General features: G+C 39.4%; 1 protein-coding gene across 2 annotated transcripts; it reads right to left on the bottom strand.

The window, feature by feature from the left end:
* Nucleotides 1-2,097: 2,097 nt before the first annotated feature.
* On the bottom strand, nucleotides 2,098-14,597 carry LOC140510774 (L-lactate dehydrogenase A chain). Of its 2 annotated transcripts, none has more exons than XM_072619658.1 (8): nucleotides 14,321-14,597; nucleotides 10,822-10,974; nucleotides 8,152-8,269; nucleotides 7,009-7,182; nucleotides 6,412-6,585; nucleotides 5,093-5,210; nucleotides 4,412-4,535; nucleotides 2,098-2,836 (listed from the first exon to the last, which is right to left on the bottom strand). In XM_072619658.1, exons 2-8 carry the CDS (start codon nucleotides 10,948-10,950, stop codon nucleotides 2,672-2,674), a joined length of 1,002 nt encoding a protein of 333 aa, XP_072475759.1. In that variant the 5' UTR covers nucleotides 10,951-10,974; nucleotides 14,321-14,597; the 3' UTR covers nucleotides 2,098-2,671. The 2 variants fall into 2 exon arrangements, with proteins under 2 accessions (XP_072475759.1, XP_072475758.1); XM_072619657.1 differs by lacking the exon at nucleotides 14,321-14,597 and adding an exon at nucleotides 11,246-11,778.
* Nucleotides 14,598-20,858: the final 6,261 nt, after the last annotated feature.

Raw genomic sequence — 20,858 nt, 5'->3', positions numbered from 1 at the left:
CACGCTCCCCCCACAGGCTGGAGTATTTTGGGGGCCCCTTCTTGCGCCCCCTCTGAGTGTCTCCACGTGCTAGGGGGCAGCCTTCGTGTCCCGTTCCCTTCGTCCCAGAATTGGAGATACTCACGTGCTTTATCAGCTTGTTTGGAGAGGGCAAAGCGCCTTGGAGACCTGAGAAAAGCCTCAGAGCCCTCCCTTTCTTTAAAGCAGAGAATGTGCATCCGGGAGGGCTAATTTGATTTAATGTTTCAGTTTAGAATTAATACAAGACCGCATTTCAGGGACCTCTTGCTAGAATATGCCTTTCTTGAACCCCTGATTGTTGCAGCTCCTCTTGAAATTTTAAGTGTAATTAAAATGCCTGGAGAGCAAGAATTTTATTTTGGGAGGTTTTTTGGTGTTTTGTCTCAGAACTCAAAAAGTTGGAGAGCAACGCATATTCCAGAGTGTGCATAATGGGAACTTTAAAAAGTGTTCTCTGCCATTCCTTATAACAAAGAAAAAAATCAGCAAACTGAATAAAACATCCGTCAGACAACATACTTATAATCTCTCGCCTTCTCCTGTCTCTTTTTTGGGGTCCAGTTGGATTTCCTTACTCTATCATTTTCCTAGTACTGTTTCCTTTACTTCTGATCAGGTGAACTTGGCACTTTTAGCAAATTGACAAATCTGACCTCACAGGTACCACTGATTCTCAGTAGGATAGGACTTGATTTTAAATACTATGTAAGCATATAACTGTTTAAAAAAAAATCTTAAAATATGTAGATAAAAGATATTCGACAGGAGACCTAGAATTGTCAAGAACACATCTATATCTGCTTTGCTAAGATTGCTAAAATTGACGTTTGTTCCCAAGATCATAGGCCTTAACCTCAGTGATTATATCAGCTCTTGTCATTTTATAGAGGAAAATGAGGAAGAGGTATACAGGCAGAAAAAAATTAGTGCCCAGATCTGGCATACTTTTTTTTCCTCAGGTTTTTTCCACATCCTTTATTCCCTTTCTTCCTTGTCTGCTGTGCCTCACCCTTAATATCCTATTTGTTAAAAAGCCTAAGGCCTAGATAAAATACTCCTCTATGAAACCCTGATCTTTTTTCCTGCTGTCCTCATCCAGAAGTAATCTCTTCCTTCTTTGAACCTCTTATAAATTTATAACATGTAGTATTTCTTTGTATTTCCCCAGGGGAAAAAAAACATGAAAGTTTACCACAGGGCTTTTGCATGTAGTAGGCTCTCAACTGTTTGTAGAAAGCTATTTGAGGATCCCTGTTCTTCCTCAACTCTTTTTATACTCAACTGGAAGTTAATTCACACCCAAGATTTCACTTACGCTCTTTGTGCAATATTTTCAATAAGGAGCAACTGAAATTGTGGATCCTTCAGAGGGCAACAGAAAGGTACATATAGAGAATTCACTGCCAACATTACGAAGGAAAAATAATGCAGAAATTGATGCAAGATTTCTTGTCAAGAGAAATGTATGACAAAAAAAAAAAAAAAGATGAGCTGATACTTGGGTGTTAGGTTGATTGGCAGTGATATGGGGGTGTAAAATCAACTAACCATCTTAAAAGTTGCACAAATGGAAAGAGGGAAGGTACAGGAGGGAATCAAACAAAGCAGTTTATTACATGTACACACATATAATATATATTAAAAAAATACTGTATGGGGAAAAGTAATTTTTTGAAAAGATCCTATTCTACATTACTGAAACTATCAAGAAAAATTTTGAAAGGAACACTGGTCTTATAGTGAGAAAAAAGGATAACCAATGAGCATATGTATTCCATTGGCATCCACTTGATGTCAGAAAATCTAGAGGAAAGTTCCTAACATATTAAGCAGATCCCAGATTTACAGGACATGGGAAAGAGTTACTCAAGACAGGAAGACATGAATGGTCATGAATCACATTGTCAGAAGGGGAAATGATACCCACATTGATGAGATTACACATCTCTTGAAGTGTCTGTGCCAATGCTGACCTGTTTTACCCCTCTGATCTTGATCTCTACAGGTTTTTCTTTTCTAGGACTGAGCAACATCTGAACATAGCCAAAAACGGAATAAAATAATTCAACAAAGATAATCAGTTATTTGTTGTTTATTCAGTATTTAGGGTTAGTATGACACTTGAGGAATTGGTTGTGTTGTTGTACACATACAGATCTTTTTATATAATATGGAAATTTACAGCTATTGATATATATATATAGGCAGACAAAATCAGGTCCTCTAGAAAGGTGATACATGGGGGCCATGCTGTAGTGCCCTAATGGAGGGGAGGCACAAAGGTAATCAATGCATCAATAAAGAATTACTACTGTATGGAGTTTTGTATCCAGGAGTGTTGTCTTCTGGACCTAAGGGAACTTGTAGCACCTACACACAAAGCAGGTAGTTTATATACCTGTGGGCCACTGGCTCTGCTTGACACCAACCACTGAGACTATACAGGTCATATTCAGCATCATATGCAAACTACAACAGGGTTCTATTGCCCATTTCTAACTTTAGGAAGAAACTAGAGTGTGTTCACAGGTTTTACACTTCTGGTGTTTAGTCGCTAATCAGAGGAAGGATTTGGTCTATCTGAGAAGCAGATCATACATAACCCCTCAACCCCTGTCCTGTTCTCTTTATGGCAGCACATTCAAAGGCTTTAAAATTGCAGCTCCTTCTGGATTCCCCAAAGAGTATCTGCACTCTTCTTTAAACGGCTCTCCTCCTCCGGATTCAGGTTGACCTTCACCACATCTGAAATGCCATTCTGCCCCAAGACACATGGGACACTAAGGAAGACATCCTCTTTAATGCCATATAGGCCCTGCAAGACAAAATTAGATCATATTTTCTTTCATACCACATTCTGGTGTCTTCTACTCTGCCCAATGGTCAACTATAAATGCAACAAGGCAGATGGAATTGTTTAACTGGCTTTTTTTAGCCTAAGATGGGCTTGCAGAGAGCATGATCACCATCAACAAGCAAGTCTAATTATCAGCCCTTCCCAATCTATTTAACAAACACTAGTACAGGTTATATATAACCACATAAACATGGTTTTTACATTTTATTACTGTGTACTGAATTTCAACGTTTTCTTTTTAAAGTACATTTTTAATGATAGGTGTGCATATACATTCTAGTTTAACTTGATAACACTGTCCATACATTTTATATTTCTTTTTGTGCACTACTTAGCAGATTAGACATTTTTTCATTTCTATTCTAAATGTATACAACCAAAATGCAATTTGCAAGCTGAAGCCTTTTTTTTAATCTCAATGAAATGTTCCCTATGAAAAAGGAATTTTGAGCAAAGCAAATTTGTTAAATTTCTATAACCATATAACTATGATTTGTTTATTTTAACTGGCAGCATGCCCAAAAGACATTCTTCCTATTTTGTGAACTAAGAATTACTAAGTTGGAAAGTACCTCTGATAGTTTAAGCTTTCCCCAAATCAGAAATACCATTTAGAACATCCTGGACAAGAACTGGAAGGCTCACTACCACCACTGCTTCTGCCCTGTTTGCCACAAGCACCTTATTTTTAGCTAGCAGATCTGCTTGCCTTGAACTTAGTCCTAATTCTGACCTCTATGACCAAGCAGAACAAACCTCATCCTCTTTCACAGAACACGGCACAATTCCTTCAACCAGTGCTTGCATGGCTTTCTCTTCATTCTGCCCTCTTCTTCTGGACACGTTCTAGGAGTGGGGCTTTTCCCACTCAACCCCTTTAGCACTTCTTCAGCTGTTTAAGAAAATGCTGCTCTTGAGCTTGCTAATCACATCCTTTCTAAAACACAGCATACCCAGAATGTACACTATTCCACATGTGGTCTAAGGCAGAGCACAATGGAACTTGTCACCTCCATTCACTTCTAGACACTCACTATATATTACTGAGACCTACAAGTGTTTTTCTGGGGCCTGCAGCACACTAGAAAAAATACCTAAGACTCAGGTTCAACAGGAATAAGGCACTTACCCTCAGAACATCAGTCTCCTCATCTGTAAGATGGGAGACAAAAATACTCCTACTCCCTGCCTCACAAGATTGAGAGGAAAGCTCTGTGCAAACCTTAACATGTGAACAGTCTTACTTTCCAGCCACATCTCCTCTAATATCTGTGGAGTTGATTTTGTAAATCCAACAGCAGGATTTTATATTTATCTTGGTTATATTTCATCTTGATTCACTCTGCTATTCTAGCCTGTCAGTGTACCTGTATTCTAATGCTCTTAACCAAAATAAAACACTTATTCACTTAACCTTGTGAAGTCCTGAAATCTATAGTCATGACTATTAACTTTTGTTTATATGTAGAATCACTCAAAAAACAAAATACACCAAAAACCATTTAAAACCATTTACCTGTAACAGATACCTACCTTAATCATGGTGGAAATTGGATGCACTCTCCTAAGATTCTTCATAATGCTTTCTGCCAGATCTGCCACAGACAAACCAATGGCCCAGGAAGTGTAGCCCTTCAGTTTGATTACCTCATAAGCACTGCCAGCAATAAAAAGTTACTAATTATTGGGGGACAGATTGAACAGAAAACACAGCTTTCAAAAAACAGTTATAACACATAAAGCTACAAAGCAGAAATCTTCCCTATCCAAAGAATCCACCCCAACATTATTTACGAGCTATTTAAATTAAATTTTTGGTGCTTTTGTTTCGTACCATATTATTTTTGTGTGTTCTGTTGAGGATAAAACTCATGCTGCACAAAAAGTCAAATAAGCTTACTTGTTCCTTTTACCTAAAAATGTTTGAAAACAATGATGACCACCATGAGACCAGAGATCTCTGGAGCATTTATGTGGGAAAAAAATGAACTAGAATCCTACAGGATAAGGCAAAGGTGACACCACTGATAAAATGATGAATCCATTAAAAGTCTTTGACTTTTGAAGTTTCTTAAACAAACAAAAAAAATTACTGGATTTTTTTGTGCGTTTTCCCCCCCTATATAAAATCATTCAAATGAAAAATGGAATTTCATGTTTTACAAAGATAAAAAAAAAATATGCTGCTAAAGTATTAAGAGATCCTTTACTCACCTTTCAACCACCTGTTTATGAACATCTTTCCAATTTTCTGCATCAGAATCAGTTCCCAAAGAAGGATGAAGGTTCTTTAGAGACACACCAGCAAGATTCACACCACTCCACACAGGAACTAAAAAGAAAAAGTCCCAACACAGGGAAATTAATATCCAAGCATTCTATTCGTAATGACAGCTTAATTTTAATTTTGTATTTTCCTCCTAATTCTACCCCTTTTTCATTCTAAGAACATCCTTAAAGAAATGCAATGCTGTTCCTTACATAATCCATGTAATAATTTGTAGATATAACTACCAATATACTTTTTTTTAAATTAAGAATGGTTATGATTTGTATGCAACTAGACTAAATAAACGTATTACCTGTAATGCTATCAATGTTCATTGCTTTTTGAAAAATATCCTCCTAATCCTATACCAAAGGTGTTCCAGTTTCATTTACTTATGTGAGTTGTCTATAGCTCCTTATTCCTGAGCATCATCTAACCCCCTTATCAAAGAAAGGAAGTAGGAGTAATTTCTACTAAGTTTCTACTAATTATTAAGGAATAATCTACTATATTTTTACCTCCAATGATCTTGAGTTGATGGTATTTCTAACCTCTGTGTGTTGCCCCCCACTTCAAAAAAAGCAAATCGTTTGGATAGTTGACTACTCAGTTAAATAAGCATTTTTAGGGGTTCCCTGAATAGATATTCAACATACTTCAAATGTTTTAACAGCCTATATTTATATACTACCTTAAAGTTTAAGTACTTTTCTCAGGACAATCCCATGAGTGAGAATTACCATTCCTTTCCTGAATATAAATAGGTTCTCTAGGAGATAAACTCGCCATGGTCACACAGCAAGTAATTAATAGAGACAACATCTGAACTTGGAAATTTTCTGAATCCAAACCAAGTCTTCTTTCCACTGACTGTATCATATTTCTCCAGAAAAAGACAGCTATTATAGATATGGGTAAAATTCAGTCCCATAAATCATATCCTACTTGGATTACAAGGCTGACCTTTTCAGAGCTAGCTAGTTCAAGTAAAATATAAACACAAGTGTCGCTGACCATTGCAATCAAGTTAGTAAAAGCTGTACTCATGAAAAGTTTCACTTTTTGCCAGATAAACTGTAGATAATAATGCCAAAAACTTAGCCCATTCCTTAAGAAAAGATAGGGTGTTCTTATAGATCATTTCTTACAGATAAACAAGACCTCACAGATGTAGTTCTAAGCAGCTTTAAAATTTCATTTAACATAAAATCCTTGACATCTTTTAGAATTTGCTGCGTTTTATGGGAGAGTGGTATATTCTTACCACTGGAGTCTCCATGCTCCCCAAGGACCCATCCATGACAACTTAAAGAATGGACACCAAGTCTCTCCCCCATTAGGTAACGGAAACGGGCAGAATCCAGATTGCAACCACTTCCAATAACACGGTTTTTAGGAAAGCCACTTAGCTTCCAGGCCACATATGTCAAAATATCCACTGTGAAGAAAAAACGTAGACAATATAAATGTTAATGTCCCCTGGCAGATAATTGCTCTGAGGATAGAAATTATGCCTAATCAATACTCCTGGTACCCTGTAGTATCTACAATACAACAAACCTATCAAACATTTATATAAAGGTGTGGTCTAGTATAATCCTGTGTAACTCTCTGGCATAAAAGATTATAACAGAAGTATCATACATTAACACCAGGATTCCCCACTTAAACTTCATGAAACTATATTGTGATTTTACCAAGGTATAACTATTTAAAAAATAGAAATTAAATCCTAAGAAAAATGGAAACTAAAAATATATTTTTACAATATGACTGACTCTCTTAAGATTTACCATAGTTCAATTTTGAATTTTAGCCAAGTTTGTATTAAAAGATGTCTTACAAGTCAAATAAATCTTACCTGGATTGGAAACAATAAGCAGCTTGCAATTAGGGCTGTATTTAACAATATTAGGAATGATGAATTTAAAGATATTCACATTACGCTGGACCAAATTAAGACGACTTTCTCCCTCTTGTTGACGTGCCCCAGCCGTAACAATGACCAGCTTTGAGTTTGCAGTCACACTATAGTCTAAAGAAAAGGGGAAAATAATACATAAAACACAATTCCTTCCACATCTTGACTTTCCCCATCACGGTTTTAACATATTGGAGGGTCAGCAGAAGAAATTAAATGGAAATTTTTCAGTTTTGCAGAAGCTGCAGATGACACATTTTCTAAGTTTAGAAATTCAAATGCTTAAAATATATGTATAGTATCACATAATACCAACCCAGATAAGGTACTAAGAAAAAGAAAAAATTCAGACTTCTCCGGTAGGAATGGAGAACCAAAAATTTTTAGAGGATTTTCCAGATTGAGGGGGTAAAATGGCAGGGCCATGCTCCTAACCCCTGGGATGTGGAAGGGACAAATTTAGTCTTATTTTGCGTAATAATAGGTAAGAATTGTTAAAAATCTGATAGCCTACAAACTCTTACATATACATCCCTTGAATTTCCTGCAACCTTGACTTTTTTGTATTTCCAATTCAAAGTGAAACTGACATCATGTCAACACAGCAAGTTAGCTTAGAAACATTTACACATAATTAAATACATGTAAAACCTACAATTGTCTGGGTGGAAAAGGTGATAATTATATCTTTTCCATACCATGGATAAACTATCTTAATTCAAAAACTTTACAGGAAAATGAAATAGGTAGTAATTAATTATCTAACAGGAATCAATGCCAAAATGCTCCAATGCCACCTATTCTGGGTAAAAATATAAATCTTTGAACTCCTAGGAATTACTTTCCACCAGGGTAATAGAAATTAGGTTGTATGAATTACATTATGAAACACTGCAAGAGGTGATACAGTAATGCAGAAGGAGACATTTTTGGATGTGGCTAATATGGGAGTTAGTTTTGCTTGACTGGGTTTGTTATAAAAGTTTTCTCTCTTTTTGCCCAGTGGGGGGAGGTAGAAGAAAGAAAAACACTTCATAAACGAAACGAATAAAATTCAGTTAAAAAACCAAACCAAACCCTAACCTTTTCCAGAAACAATCTTTGGCGTTTTGAGGAAAAGGCTGCCATGCTGGAGATCCATCATCTCTCCCTTTAGTTTGTCTTCTATTACATCAACTAGGGCAAGTTCATCAGCCAATTCCTGGAAAAGATATTTTCAATTAAATTAATTTTAATTCAAATTAATTCAATTAAAAGAAATTTTCTACATTCCTTAAGCACATGAGGAAAAAAAATCTCTCTCTCACACACACACACTCTCTCTCTCTCTCTCTCTACGTTTTCATGATTTAAAGTTTATATATGAAATGTCTTCTTTAACCGTCTCAGAAAATTGTTTCTTGACATTTTCAATTCAGCAAATACTGATAAAATCCTTCTCTCTCTCTCTCTCTCTCTCTCTCTCTCTCTCTCTCTCTCTCTCTCTCTCTCTATATATATATATATATATATATATATATATATATATATATATGTATGCGCAAGATCCTTGAATCAAATCCTATACTCATTCTCTACAATGACCCTACATTCTGGAAAGCTTCCTCAGTGTACCACAAGTTAAGTATGGCAGATATATCAAGCCGGAAAGACATTAAGAAATGGCCCAGTGACCGTTTGCCATCAGAGGACCAGAGACACTTATAACTAGAAGGTTGGTAACTGTGATGATATTTTTTGGGGGAGGGGAAGGTAAAGGGGCTGGGCAATTCACAAAGAGGGCACTAAGACCTTCAGGGAAGGAACAGCCATACTACCAAAAAGCTAGACCTTAGAGCTCTGTGATCCTGGGTAATGCACTTCTCCTTTCCTCCTACCTCATAGGACTGTCTTAAGAATCAATGAAGTTAGCATTCTGCAAACCTTCCAGCATTATTAGTAATGGGAGAGTTAAGAAAAATAAGTAAGAATAAAACAAAATTCAGTTGAAAAGGAAGGGGAAAAAATCTAGACAAAGTGCTCTGAGAAAGTTTGTCGGGGGTACTGTGAGATTTCCAGATATCAATAAATACCTTCTGAAAACCTGACATGTTATAACAGATTAATAAGCTGCTGCTTCCCTTCTGTCCCTTTACTTTCCCATCTGCAGCTGAAGCCGTGCCGAGTCCTCATTGCCATTACTCTGAGAACTAGAGTTGAAGAAGCCCCTATACAATGTCTTTCCCAAAGGCAGAATTTTATTATCAAAACATTGCAACTACTGTTGCAAGGGGTATAAAATCTTTTTCCTTACTGTGGCTTCTATGTACTCATAACCTCAAATTCTGTAAAAAAAAAAAACAAAACACAACCCTGGCTGAAGGATGCAGCTTCCCTGATGACTAGAATTTGTAGCATGAATTTAGGTTTTTTTTAAATCTTCAAAGGGAATTTAAAAGCCACTTTTCTAAAGAAACAATGTTATAAAAGGTGGTTGGATGATACAGAGTACAGATCCATTCAGCAGCAACGTTTCAATAGTGTTTTGTGCCAGTCTGGCAACCCAATTTACCTTTTATCGATATTGTTTCTATGGAAAAAATTCCATAATTTCCAAAAAGACAGTTTACACACTTGGAATTAAGTTCATTTTCAAGTTGAGGACTGACTTAATGTGTGACTGATTACATTAAATATCTCTAGTTTCTCTTTTTCAAACAATTTTCTAAGAGTTATTATGATCTCACTTTGAACTTCCTGTTGATTAAGCCAACTGGTACTAAGATAGCTCACTCACTCAGTTTATCCCTTTACTGTCTATCTCTAATATGAAAAGAACAATAAAGCAGTTTCATATCTGAGTGTGTGATACCGGGTAAAAAAACCAAAATCATTACTCAACTTTTAAAAACAAGGTTTCTTGCAGTTGAGTAAGAATTTACCTTCAGCTTGAAAAACTGGCCTTAATACACAAAAGCAGCACATCTTTATGATGCATTTTACTGTTAACAAAGTGCTTTAGTTAATTGTGTAAGCTTTGATCTTTACAATGTTGTAAATTAGGTAAGTAACCATATCTGTGCCTATTACCCCATACTGCCTTCTTTCATACAAGACAGGAAACAGGGAATGCTTTAAAATTCATACTACTGGCATACCTGTGCTGAAATGATCTGCTTTAAAGGAGGGCAAAGGAAAGAATACTAGCACTGAAGTCAGAAGACCTGGGTCCCAACCCTACCTCTAGGTAACCCCAAGCAGTCACATCCTGCACTGAGTTCACAAGCTCAAATAGACAACAGTCATGGGGTAAACTGCAAGTGTGGGAAGAGGCCTTGTCGTTGACAGCAGGTTTTGCTTCAGTGAATACCAACTCTTATCACAGGACACAGTATCTACTCTAGTTTAGATATAAATAAATCTTACTTTATATAAAATAAATCTATATATCTAAAAATCTACATAGGTAATATTAACTATGTAGATTTTTATCATATTCTCCTCCCCTCCCACTTAAGAAGCTTGAATGCAAACTTCCTTGCATGGTACTTATATCCCTTTGTGAACTTCTGCCGATGCTGTCTTCCCTCAAGAGAATAAGCTGCATGTGGGTAGAAACTGCCCTTATTTTCTCATCTTTTATTATTTAACTTCCTAGCATTTAATAAAATGCTTGTGGAATCAACTCCTCCTAAGCACATGGCATCATTCCTATGAATGAACTGAAAGCTATTTGACTTTCAGGCTGCTGACTCACACAGGACTATTACTTACCTTTGTTAAGACACTAATGGCACATGCCATGCCAACTGCACCAACCCCAACAACAGTGATCTTGTTCTGGGGAACCTGGTCCTCCTTTAGGACATTCAAGATAAGCTGATCCTTGACAGTTGATGCCATTTTGGAGGGTAGCTGGGGGGATAGCTGGGAGAATGAAGGTTAAAGAAAAACCCATGTCATTTCACTGCTGGAGCTAATCACATTATCAACACAAATTACTTAACCATACTAATTGAAGTGACTATTGGCAGGCTTGCTCAAGTCTGCCCTTGCTATTGTAAGCATGTAGCTTGTAAACACAAGGAAACCTGGGAAATGGGGGTGGGGACCAGATCAAAAAAAGGACCTAAGGATGGAGGGGGAAGCGAAAGGTCTAAGTTGGGGGGGAGGGATGGGGAGGCTCCCACCCCCTCACCTTTGCCTTTACACAGACAAAGGTTGTTTGTTGATAAGTGTGGCCTCCTGAAGCCATCTTGCCCCATGGACCTCTGAGCTGTTTTGTAAAACCGAATTTCACTGGTGCCTTTGTCTCTGCCCAGAAATTGAGGCGCACTCCTGATCCAGTTCTCTCAGCACTGCGTGGCTGACAATACACCGCCCGGTTTGGCAGATCATTTGGGCAGTAGAGTGGGTAAAAGGAAACTGACATTAACGGTCTACGGGACAGGACCCGCAGAGAGTCGGGCACCAGCATGGCACATGCGTGTCTCTTTCCTTCTCCTTCGCTCTAGTGAGAGGGGGCTGCCTTTGCGCCTGCGTGGGCGGGGGTGGGGGTGGGATTAGGGGAAAGAGGAGAGCCCCGAATGGTCCATTTGCAAGCTTCTCTTTGGAAGGGAGCCGAATTCTGCTTCCACTGGTCTAAGCCTCGTACAGGGAAAGGGAATGGTGGTATGCGCCTCCAGTTAGGAGCATAACCATCTCCTCCCCCCCAATTTCAGAGTTCTGAGATACCCAGATACCCGCTTCCTCTTTCAACAGACCTCTCTGCACCCCACCCTCTGGCGCCCAGGACACCTCAAGGAACAGGATGCAGTAGGTTTCAATGGATTTCCCCACCTCGAACCCTAAAATCCCACTCCCTTTGGCAGGGACTTCCCCTCCAAGTCAGACAATAAAAACTGATTGTAGAAGACACGTGAATCAGGTCTGGTAGCCTCAAACAAGATGTAGGTCGGACAACCAGGAAATCATTTTATGAGGAGGGTATTAAACCGGAATCTATAAATTCTCCATTTCATTCTGCAGCAATCATTTCATTATTGCAACACACCCCACAATAAGCATATAGGCTGATAGTGAAGCAATATTCTGCAAAGGAAATTCAGAAATAGTTGCAGGAAGTAAACCAGCCTCGAACACTCGAGAGAAAATTAAATTTCTTCCACTCACACTGTATTTGCAAATACAGCACTGTGGTTACAAGGAATTGTTTCTTTGAATTTCACAGAACTTTAGGATGTAGAACAGGAAGGGGCTTTTGAAATCTAACCCCTCATCTCAGATTCAGTTCCCACAATTAGAGGCGAGGAATCTTTTAGGATTGTGTGTGTAGTTGTATCTAATAATAAACTAAAAAACAGAAAGCCCATATTTTGGGTGTGGTTAAATGTAATACCGTATGTTACCTAGAAATATATATATTCCTATAATAAATGCCATAAAAGTAACCCTATATATAATGAACATGATATGTATACTATCTATTATCCTACATATAGTATAAAATTTTATATATTAAATGTTACAAAAAGTAACACTATATAATAAGTGACATTTACAGCCTTAGGCAGTCCCTGGAACATAGTAGGCACTCAAACAGTTATTTGATTGCAAATGCATCTTGTCCAAACAGCAGACACTCTTAAAAAATGAAACTGGCATATCAAGAAGCAAAAACTCCAACACCCAAAGCTCTATCAAGCAAGCCTCTGCCTTAAAATGTAATTCGAAACCAACTCAAAGCTCCAAGAGCCTTTTAAAAGATCATCAGTTCAACCTCTTCCATTTACAGAGAACTAGAAATAATCCAGCAAAGACTGTGACTTGCCCAGCGCAACATAGTTGCAGGGGCTGTGATCTGAACCCAAATCTCCCGATTAATGCCAGTTCATATTCAAAGCCCATATAATTACCGATGGTGAAACAGGCTTTAAACCAACAACATTTATTGCTAAAGTTCTGGCAATATACAGGTTGCCTGCAAAATTCAGAGCTATCGATTTGGTTATGAGATGGCTCTCGATAATTATATAAAATGTTGAATTCAGTTTTCTGCGTCTGGTTCTAACATAGTAGAGGTAAAAAAACATTTACACTAGACAAAAAAGGGGGGGAGTTCCCTCTAAGGAAACGGTTAAAAACCCTCATGGACTCCACTCGATTTTATTTTACAAATCGATACAGCAGGAAAATCCCCTAGGAGATTTTAAACTTGAAATCTCAAGTCTCCCGTTATAACGCTACACTCGCCTAAGGGAGATTATCCTGCAGTTAAGGAGCTCATCTTTCGAGCACGTCGATCCTGGAGCTCCGGCACCTGGCACACAGACGTTTAATAAAAGCATGGGTTGCTGGGACTTTGGACATTGCAAGGCAAAGGCTTCAGCGCTTCAGCAATCGGCCAGCAGGGCGAGGGTACAGGAAAAAGAGACGTCCCTTTCACCCCTCCCCCAGCTCCGTGTGCTTTTAGTGGTCTCTGCCTTAATAACCCATTCAACCTCAGAGCATGCTTTTCCTCGGGAAGCCTGGGCTCGCAGATCGGACTGAGCCGATGGGGCTTTTCCACTCTAGTAGCCCGCCTCCTCCCCCACGGACCTCAAGCTCTTTCAGGGTCGGAAATGCACGTCCGAAGTGGGGAAATGCACCACCCTTGCCCAGATTCCTGGGGGGCTGCCATTTGGCCAAAGGGTCCCCGAAGGCTTCTCTACCCCTCCCCCACTCCGAGAGTACTGAGACAGGAACAGAAAGCAACTAAAGTAAGTCTATCCGTCCGATTATTCATCCCCACATGGCCCAGAGGCCCAAAGGGAGTCCCAGCCACAGGCTCCGACTCTTACCCCGCCCAGGTGCGAACTCGCAGCCCCAGCTTGCCTCAAAGGCACACAAGAGAACTAGGGGCTGGACACAGGAGAAAATACTAGGGACGTGAGCTTGGCGCGCTAGGGCCACAAGTCAATGGAAACCGAACAGAGCACTAGACTATGCCAGCACTCGTAACTCATTCCTGGGCAGACAGGATGGGCCAAAACTGATTCACACACCCCCCTCCCGATGCCTTGGCTGGGGCAGTGTCAAGCCGGCTCAAGCCAGGACCTCTTTGGACCCCCAGACCCCCAGTACACTAAATCAGACCACCACCACTACCACCCCCGCAAATGTGAATCCTCTCTGCACCCCCCCATCGTGGGAGCCAGATCCGCTGATCTCCCGGTTGCTCTGGCATCTTTCCCTCCCTGCCCCGTTTGCTTCCCCAAAATACCCCAAATCGAACCTGGTCAGGCTGCGAAAGTTCTGAGATAGATGAGAGGTTGCTGCTCCCAAGCTCGCACGACTCGTGCTGGCGGGCGGGGCCTTATATATGTCGGAGAAAAGCTGACGTCAAGGGGGCTGGGAGCGGACGTGCTGGAACCCACGTGTGGATCGGGTGGGGCCGGGCTGGGTCTAGAGGAAGGAGTGAGAAGTGGCCTTTAATGGAGGAAGACACATGTAGATTGACTGAGATCTATCCAGTTAGGGTTGATCTGTACACATAGGGCCTTACCTTGCCCGGACCTTCCCACCCCCTGCCCCCAATCAAGTCCTTCCCCTCCTGTCCACCGGAAGCCACCGAATGTGGTCCCATTTGCTACTCCATTCGTTTTCCCCCTTACAGACAACCCAGAATCTAGAGACTTGGACCAAGGGAGAATCCACAAAGAACCACTGGTATTTTCCCTCACCTTTATAGAAGACCACAGAGCATAGCTGTATAATGGGGAAAATAGTACCTATAATACCTACCTACCTAACAGTTCATACAATCAAAGGATCGGGTATTTAGAGCTGCAAGGAACCTTAGAGGTCGTCTACTTCAACCCCTTCATTTTCACATAAGAAAACTGAGACCCAGAAAGTTTAAGTAAGTAGTATGTAGCAGAGTCTGAATGCAAACTCGGGTTCTTTAGTCCAAGATCATGGCTCTTTCCATTGCACCCCGGCAGTAATGATCAGATGAGATAATGGATGGAAGTGATCCGAATATTGACTCAAGAAATAGTGATTGAACATCTATCATGTGCATTGCCTAGTGAAGGATACAAAAGCAAGGTCTCTCTGCTCAAGGAGCATATGAACTTGTAGGGAAGACATATACATTTAACAATATGTGGAAATATGTGGTAGATGACATTAGAGATATATAATGTGCTGTGAGTGTTGAGAGAAAAGAAAGATCCTTTTTAGCTTCTCAGAGAAGTCAGGGAAAAGAATCATTGAGGAGATTCCTCTAGCTGATAAACCAAAAAAAAATGGTCAAAAGGTATTCCATGAAGGGATTAATTACAGACATTTATATAGCTCTTCAGACTTTGAAAAGTTTTTATATTTGTGTGTGTGTATCAGGGATTTATTGCTAGCTGTCCTCTGCCCCTCCAAATTTGTACCTTTCATGGTTATTTGTATAAACCAGCATGGGTATTATGAGAGTGGAAAGACTTTTAACGGAATTTTCTTATTCTCAGATAGAATTCAGGGTATTCAAAAGACTGATTGAATAAACCCTAGTTTATTCTGAGGGTATCATTTGCCTAGTTGTAGCTTTGATTTACATCATAAAAGAATTTGATACCTCTGTGCAAAAAGAATTGGAGGGAGGGTAGAACACCTCTCTCTTAACAAGGGTAGAAAGGAAGGGCAGCTAGGCGGCACAGTGGGTAGAGTACCATCCTTGGAGTCAGGAGGACCTGAGTTCAAATTTGACTTCAGATACTTGGCACTTACTAGCTGTGTGACCTTGGGCAAGTCACTTAACCCTGACTGTCTGAAAAAGAAATTAAAAGAAAAGTACTTTTAAAAAAAACAAGAATGGAAAGGTCCAGCAGCTTACAGTTCCGTTATAACATTGAATCAGCCAAAAGCCAGTAACAGCATCAGATAGATAGATGAGTCCCATGAGAGATGAGTTCATAGTGATAACCACTATGACTGTGAGTGAACCTTGAATGATAACAACAACTCACATTTATAAGGTTTGCAAAGTGCTTTACAAACATTTCATTTTATCCTCACAACAACCCTGGGAAGCAGGTGATATTATTATCCCCTATTTTACAGATGAGGAAACTGAAGCTGAAAGAGGTTAAGTGATTTGCCCAGCTAGTAAATGTCTAAGGCAGAATTTGAATGCAGGTCTTTCTGATTTCAGGATCATTTCTTGCAAGTATTTACTTGTGCTAAAGGTAAAAAGGTAAAGAAAGGTGATATGATATGGGGAAGAGTGTGTGTAATCTTGTGTGGTGGGGGAGGGGTGGAGTTTGCTTATAGTTTCTGGTAATTGTTTTGCTAAGCTGTTCAATTATCTTTTTTCTTTAAGATATGTCCTTTAATTAGAGAGCTAGGATTTTGAGTGAATCCTGATAACTGGATACCTTGACTGTGGGACAGCTTTCAGGAGGCCAGTCCATGATTAGGGGAGGGGAGAAGGTACCAGCTTTGTTCATCCAAGGTTTCTACGTAGTTCATCCTTCCCTCATCCCAATCATGGATTGTCTTCCTGAAAAAAAACAGTTGAGCAAAACTAACCAACGCACTGAATATCAAGCCCAACTGCAAATCATGTCATCTTGATGTCATGGTCTTCTGAGAATGAAGGACAAACACAACCAAAGATAACATACATTATTGAAAAACACAACATGACATTTGACAATATGGCCATTGCAGGTACCCCAGGCAACCCTCTAAGATGACTTGATGAGATCTGTATGTTTGTAGCAGATCTCTCTGAAAGATAAGACATAGTTTAGGATGAAGGCTTGCCCTAGGCTATGAAAGACCTAATGCATGCTTTTCCAACTGTTCTTGGATCCTTTCCAGCTGGATTCATGGTTGAGGCAAAATTATACCATGCTGGACAATGGATCCCAAGTATTCTAGTCATTTCATAAAAGACATATGGTTTACATACATTTATATAGGCACATACATATAATGTCATTAATGAAAGAATATATATATATATTACACATACACATATATGTATGTGTAAAATGTGTATGTACAGGGCAGGTAAGTGGTACAGTGGAAAGAGTTCAAGACCAGGGTCAGGATGACTCATCTTCCTGAGTTCATATCCGGCCTTAGACACTTACTAACTGTGTGACCCTGGGTAAGTCACTCAACCCTTTTTGCTTCAGTTTCCTCATCTGTAAAATGAGCTGGAGAAGGAAACTGCTCCCCTATTTTTGCCAAGAAAACCCCAAATGGGGTCACAAAGAGTTGGACACAACTGGAAAACTGAACAACAACCATATGTATATATACACGCACCTATGCACACATATACTATGTATTAGATATGCATATGATACATTATAGATATGTATATATGTACATGTGTATTATGTACATACATATGCATATATTGCATGTGTCTCATAAAATGACACAAATACTTAGGATAAATAATATGTATGTCTGTGCGCATATACATATACATACATTGCATACAGGATATACTATGGGCTACCATAAATGCACAGGATATATATATATGTATATATACATACATACATGTAAATATATGCACCTATGCACATATTGGGCTCTCTATGTGTGCATGTACAGCTTAGGCAGGAGTTAGGTATCCAAGTCTAGTCGATAACCATTTATTAAATGGCTACTGTGTGTTAGCATTTTGCTAAGTACTAAGAGTACAAGTACTGGCAGAAAAATTGCACCATGGGGAAGCAATATCATAACTCCCTGCCTCTATGCAAATCAGGCTAATTTTTCCTTAAAAGTTACTAAAAACCATTCCTAAGACTTGATTGGCTCAGAAGACTACAGGATTAGGCTATTAGTACCATCAGTTCCTGGTTAATTGATTGCAAACAGCCAAGAGGAGCTCAAGAAGGATTCTGATGTTTGGCCAGGTTGGACAACTGAGCTCAGAAACTGAGCTGATTCACCTTGCAGTATCCTATATCCATGTCCTTATTGAATATCCTTAATGCCTGTCCTTATTGAATATCCTTTTCCTGATATGGCTAAATCAATCTCCTTTTGTTAACTGTTGAATGACTTACAAGTGTCTCCTTTCATTCTAATATTGAATAAAAACTGCCAAGTCAGGCTCAGTCCAGAACCCTTGGTATTGCTGTCCAGGATTGGAACTGAATGATCTTTTTGAAGTTGAGATTGGAAAGTAGAGAAGAAACTTGACCTGGATGAATCTCCAGGGGTTTTTTAGTGATGCCTCTAGAGATGGAGTTATTTATCAGGAGACACCCCTAATGCCTGAGCTATTAAAGAATAAATTTTCAATGGCCATTTAACAAGAAGAGACAATGAATGTGACTATGGTCAGCGTTCTTAAGAGTTGTACCTTGAAGATAATTGCATTAACTGTCATTTAGGCCTGAGGCAACGGGTTGTTCTTGAGATTTCCAACCTGGTCATTTAAGTTCTACTTAGTCCTCCAAGTTCTACTAGAGAATTTCCTCAGAACTCAGTTCACTTCCAAAGCAACTATAAGGGATTGAATTTGAGGGGAATGAAATAAATTTTTTCCCTGGTAGAAGAAGACAGATGAAGAAGGAAGAGATGTATCCTGACTTTACTGGGACCTGATGCTTTTGTATGATTAATAGTAATTACAAATTGCCTTGTTAGAGGCCTACCCAAAGAAGAGCCCTTCTGCCTTTATAAATATGTGTGTGAATGGGGAAAGGTTTTCTGGAAATGATGTTGCTGATGAACATTTAAGCAGTCTTCACTGGATGTAGCTACCTAGTTGAGAAGTACAGTGAGGAAGCCCAGCTCTGTAGAAATGAAAACCAAGGTGTTTTCCTGGAATTTTAGGATTATCTAACTGTTGTGCTAAAGGAATATATATTTATATGCACATGTATATTCACACAATACACATATATGTATACATGCACAATACATATGCATTGTATGTATGTGTGTATGTATATATATATATGTGTGTGTGTGTATATATATATACATAATATATATATACATTGTGTATTTATACACATATGTCACCTCTCAGGGTGTCCCAAAATTCTTAGTTGTTTAAAGGGCACATCTCATTCTTCTTCATTTGAACTTTAAAACTTAAAACTACACTAAGACTATTGGGACATCCTGAGTATGGATTTATATTATATACACACACATACACACACACATACACACACACACACACACATATCTGACTTTTGAGAAGCCAACCAGAATTGTGCCACATGGACTTTTCAGGATTCTCTGGGAGGGACACTTAATTCTCCCTAGGACTTTGGAGACCATTCTGGAATTGAAGACATGAATAAATGTGCCAATTCCTTCCCAGCTGATTTTCTGAGAACAAGGGATGGTGCGTCAGTTTAAAAAAATTGTAAAGAGTGATAGCTTGCCACTTCTTAACTGTGAACATAACCCCACCACCACCCCCTGGAATTTCCAATGAAGGCCCCCTGAAGAACTCAGGCCTCAGGCCCTGTCATAACCCCAGTTAAATAATGACTTCTTGTATCGGTCAGAAAGAGCATGTGGAATGGGCTAGAGGGGGCAATGGGTTGGTGTCTTTTTGTTTTTCTTTATGTCTCTGTGTCTTAATCTTACTGGTAGCCTCATGAGCTGTAGATGTCAGTAGCTCCTAGGGTCTTCAGTAAGGGCTGCCTGACAGCAGGAGGAATTTCCTATGTTGGAGAAGATGACTGACAGAAAGAGGAACCCAAGCCCTTGCATGATCAGCCACAATCTCTTCAAGTTGCCTGAGTCACACCATGTGGAGATTACTGACCTTATTAATTATAGTGGACCAGCCAGGGTAAATGACACTCCAGGGCAAGGCACCCAGCTAAGCACAGGAGAGCAGAGGCAACAGAGAAAGACTCTGCTCCATCTAGGCCCTAGCTGCAGTGGAAGTGGCCAATTGGCAGTGATGCTGGCCCCAGTAACAATAGCAGTGGCAATAGCACCAAGCAGCAGAATTGACCCCAGCAGCAGAGGTAATGGCCCTTGGGTAGATGGGAGCCCCAGCAGGAGTACCAGCACAGTGACAATAGCTATAGGGTGGCCATCTTTATGGACTGTGCAGCACTTTGTATACTGTAAATCTAGTGCTGATTGGCCCTTCCACATTGTTTCTAGTACAACACACAGTGATCATTGGACAATTTCTCCTCAGTGAGATAGTGGGCTAGAAAACATTAAGTCCAGGATGATGGTACAGAACAATTATTTCTGATCCATGATGAGGATTCGTGACTATGAAGGGTCAGTATCTTTTCTTCAGCCTTAATGTTGTTCTTGGTGTGGCTCTAGCTCATGGACTCTTCTTTACATAGAGAGACCTCATTGTGAAACTGCAAAGATTTGGCATCAAGTACCACATAGACCTCATAGTTTAGATCAGGGACTTGCTACTTCCAAAGGCTGGTGCAACATCTAGGATTTTTTTTGTCTTTATTCTTTCATATTCAGTCACTCCTTCAGAGGGCTGTTACATTGTTTTCTTTTTGCTGTCTTTCTATTTGTTTTCCTTTTCCTCCTTCAGTACTTTGTCAGACTTCTTGCATCCCTGAGGTCAAGGATGACAACAGCAGCTATAAGCCATTTATATAAGTGGTAGAAAGTCTTCTAGAAGACTGTAAGGATAGAGTAGGAGCAATTTCCTAAGTAACTCCTTCCCCTCCCCATGCAAATCATGCTAGTTTTTCCTTAAAAGGTATTGATATCACACAAGGAGACTTGACTGGTTCAGTAGGCTAATGGCTTAAATATTTGGCATGATTTCCTGGTGGCCAGAGTATAAAATA

The sequence above is a fragment of the Notamacropus eugenii genome, chromosome 6 (genome assembly GCF_028372415.1).
Source record: "Notamacropus eugenii isolate mMacEug1 chromosome 6, mMacEug1.pri_v2, whole genome shotgun sequence".
In the NCBI taxonomy this organism is placed as follows: domain Eukaryota; kingdom Metazoa; phylum Chordata; class Mammalia; order Diprotodontia; family Macropodidae; genus Notamacropus; species Notamacropus eugenii.
Note: the sequence above shows the minus strand (reverse complement) of the source record. Positions and strands in the feature narration are given on the sequence as shown.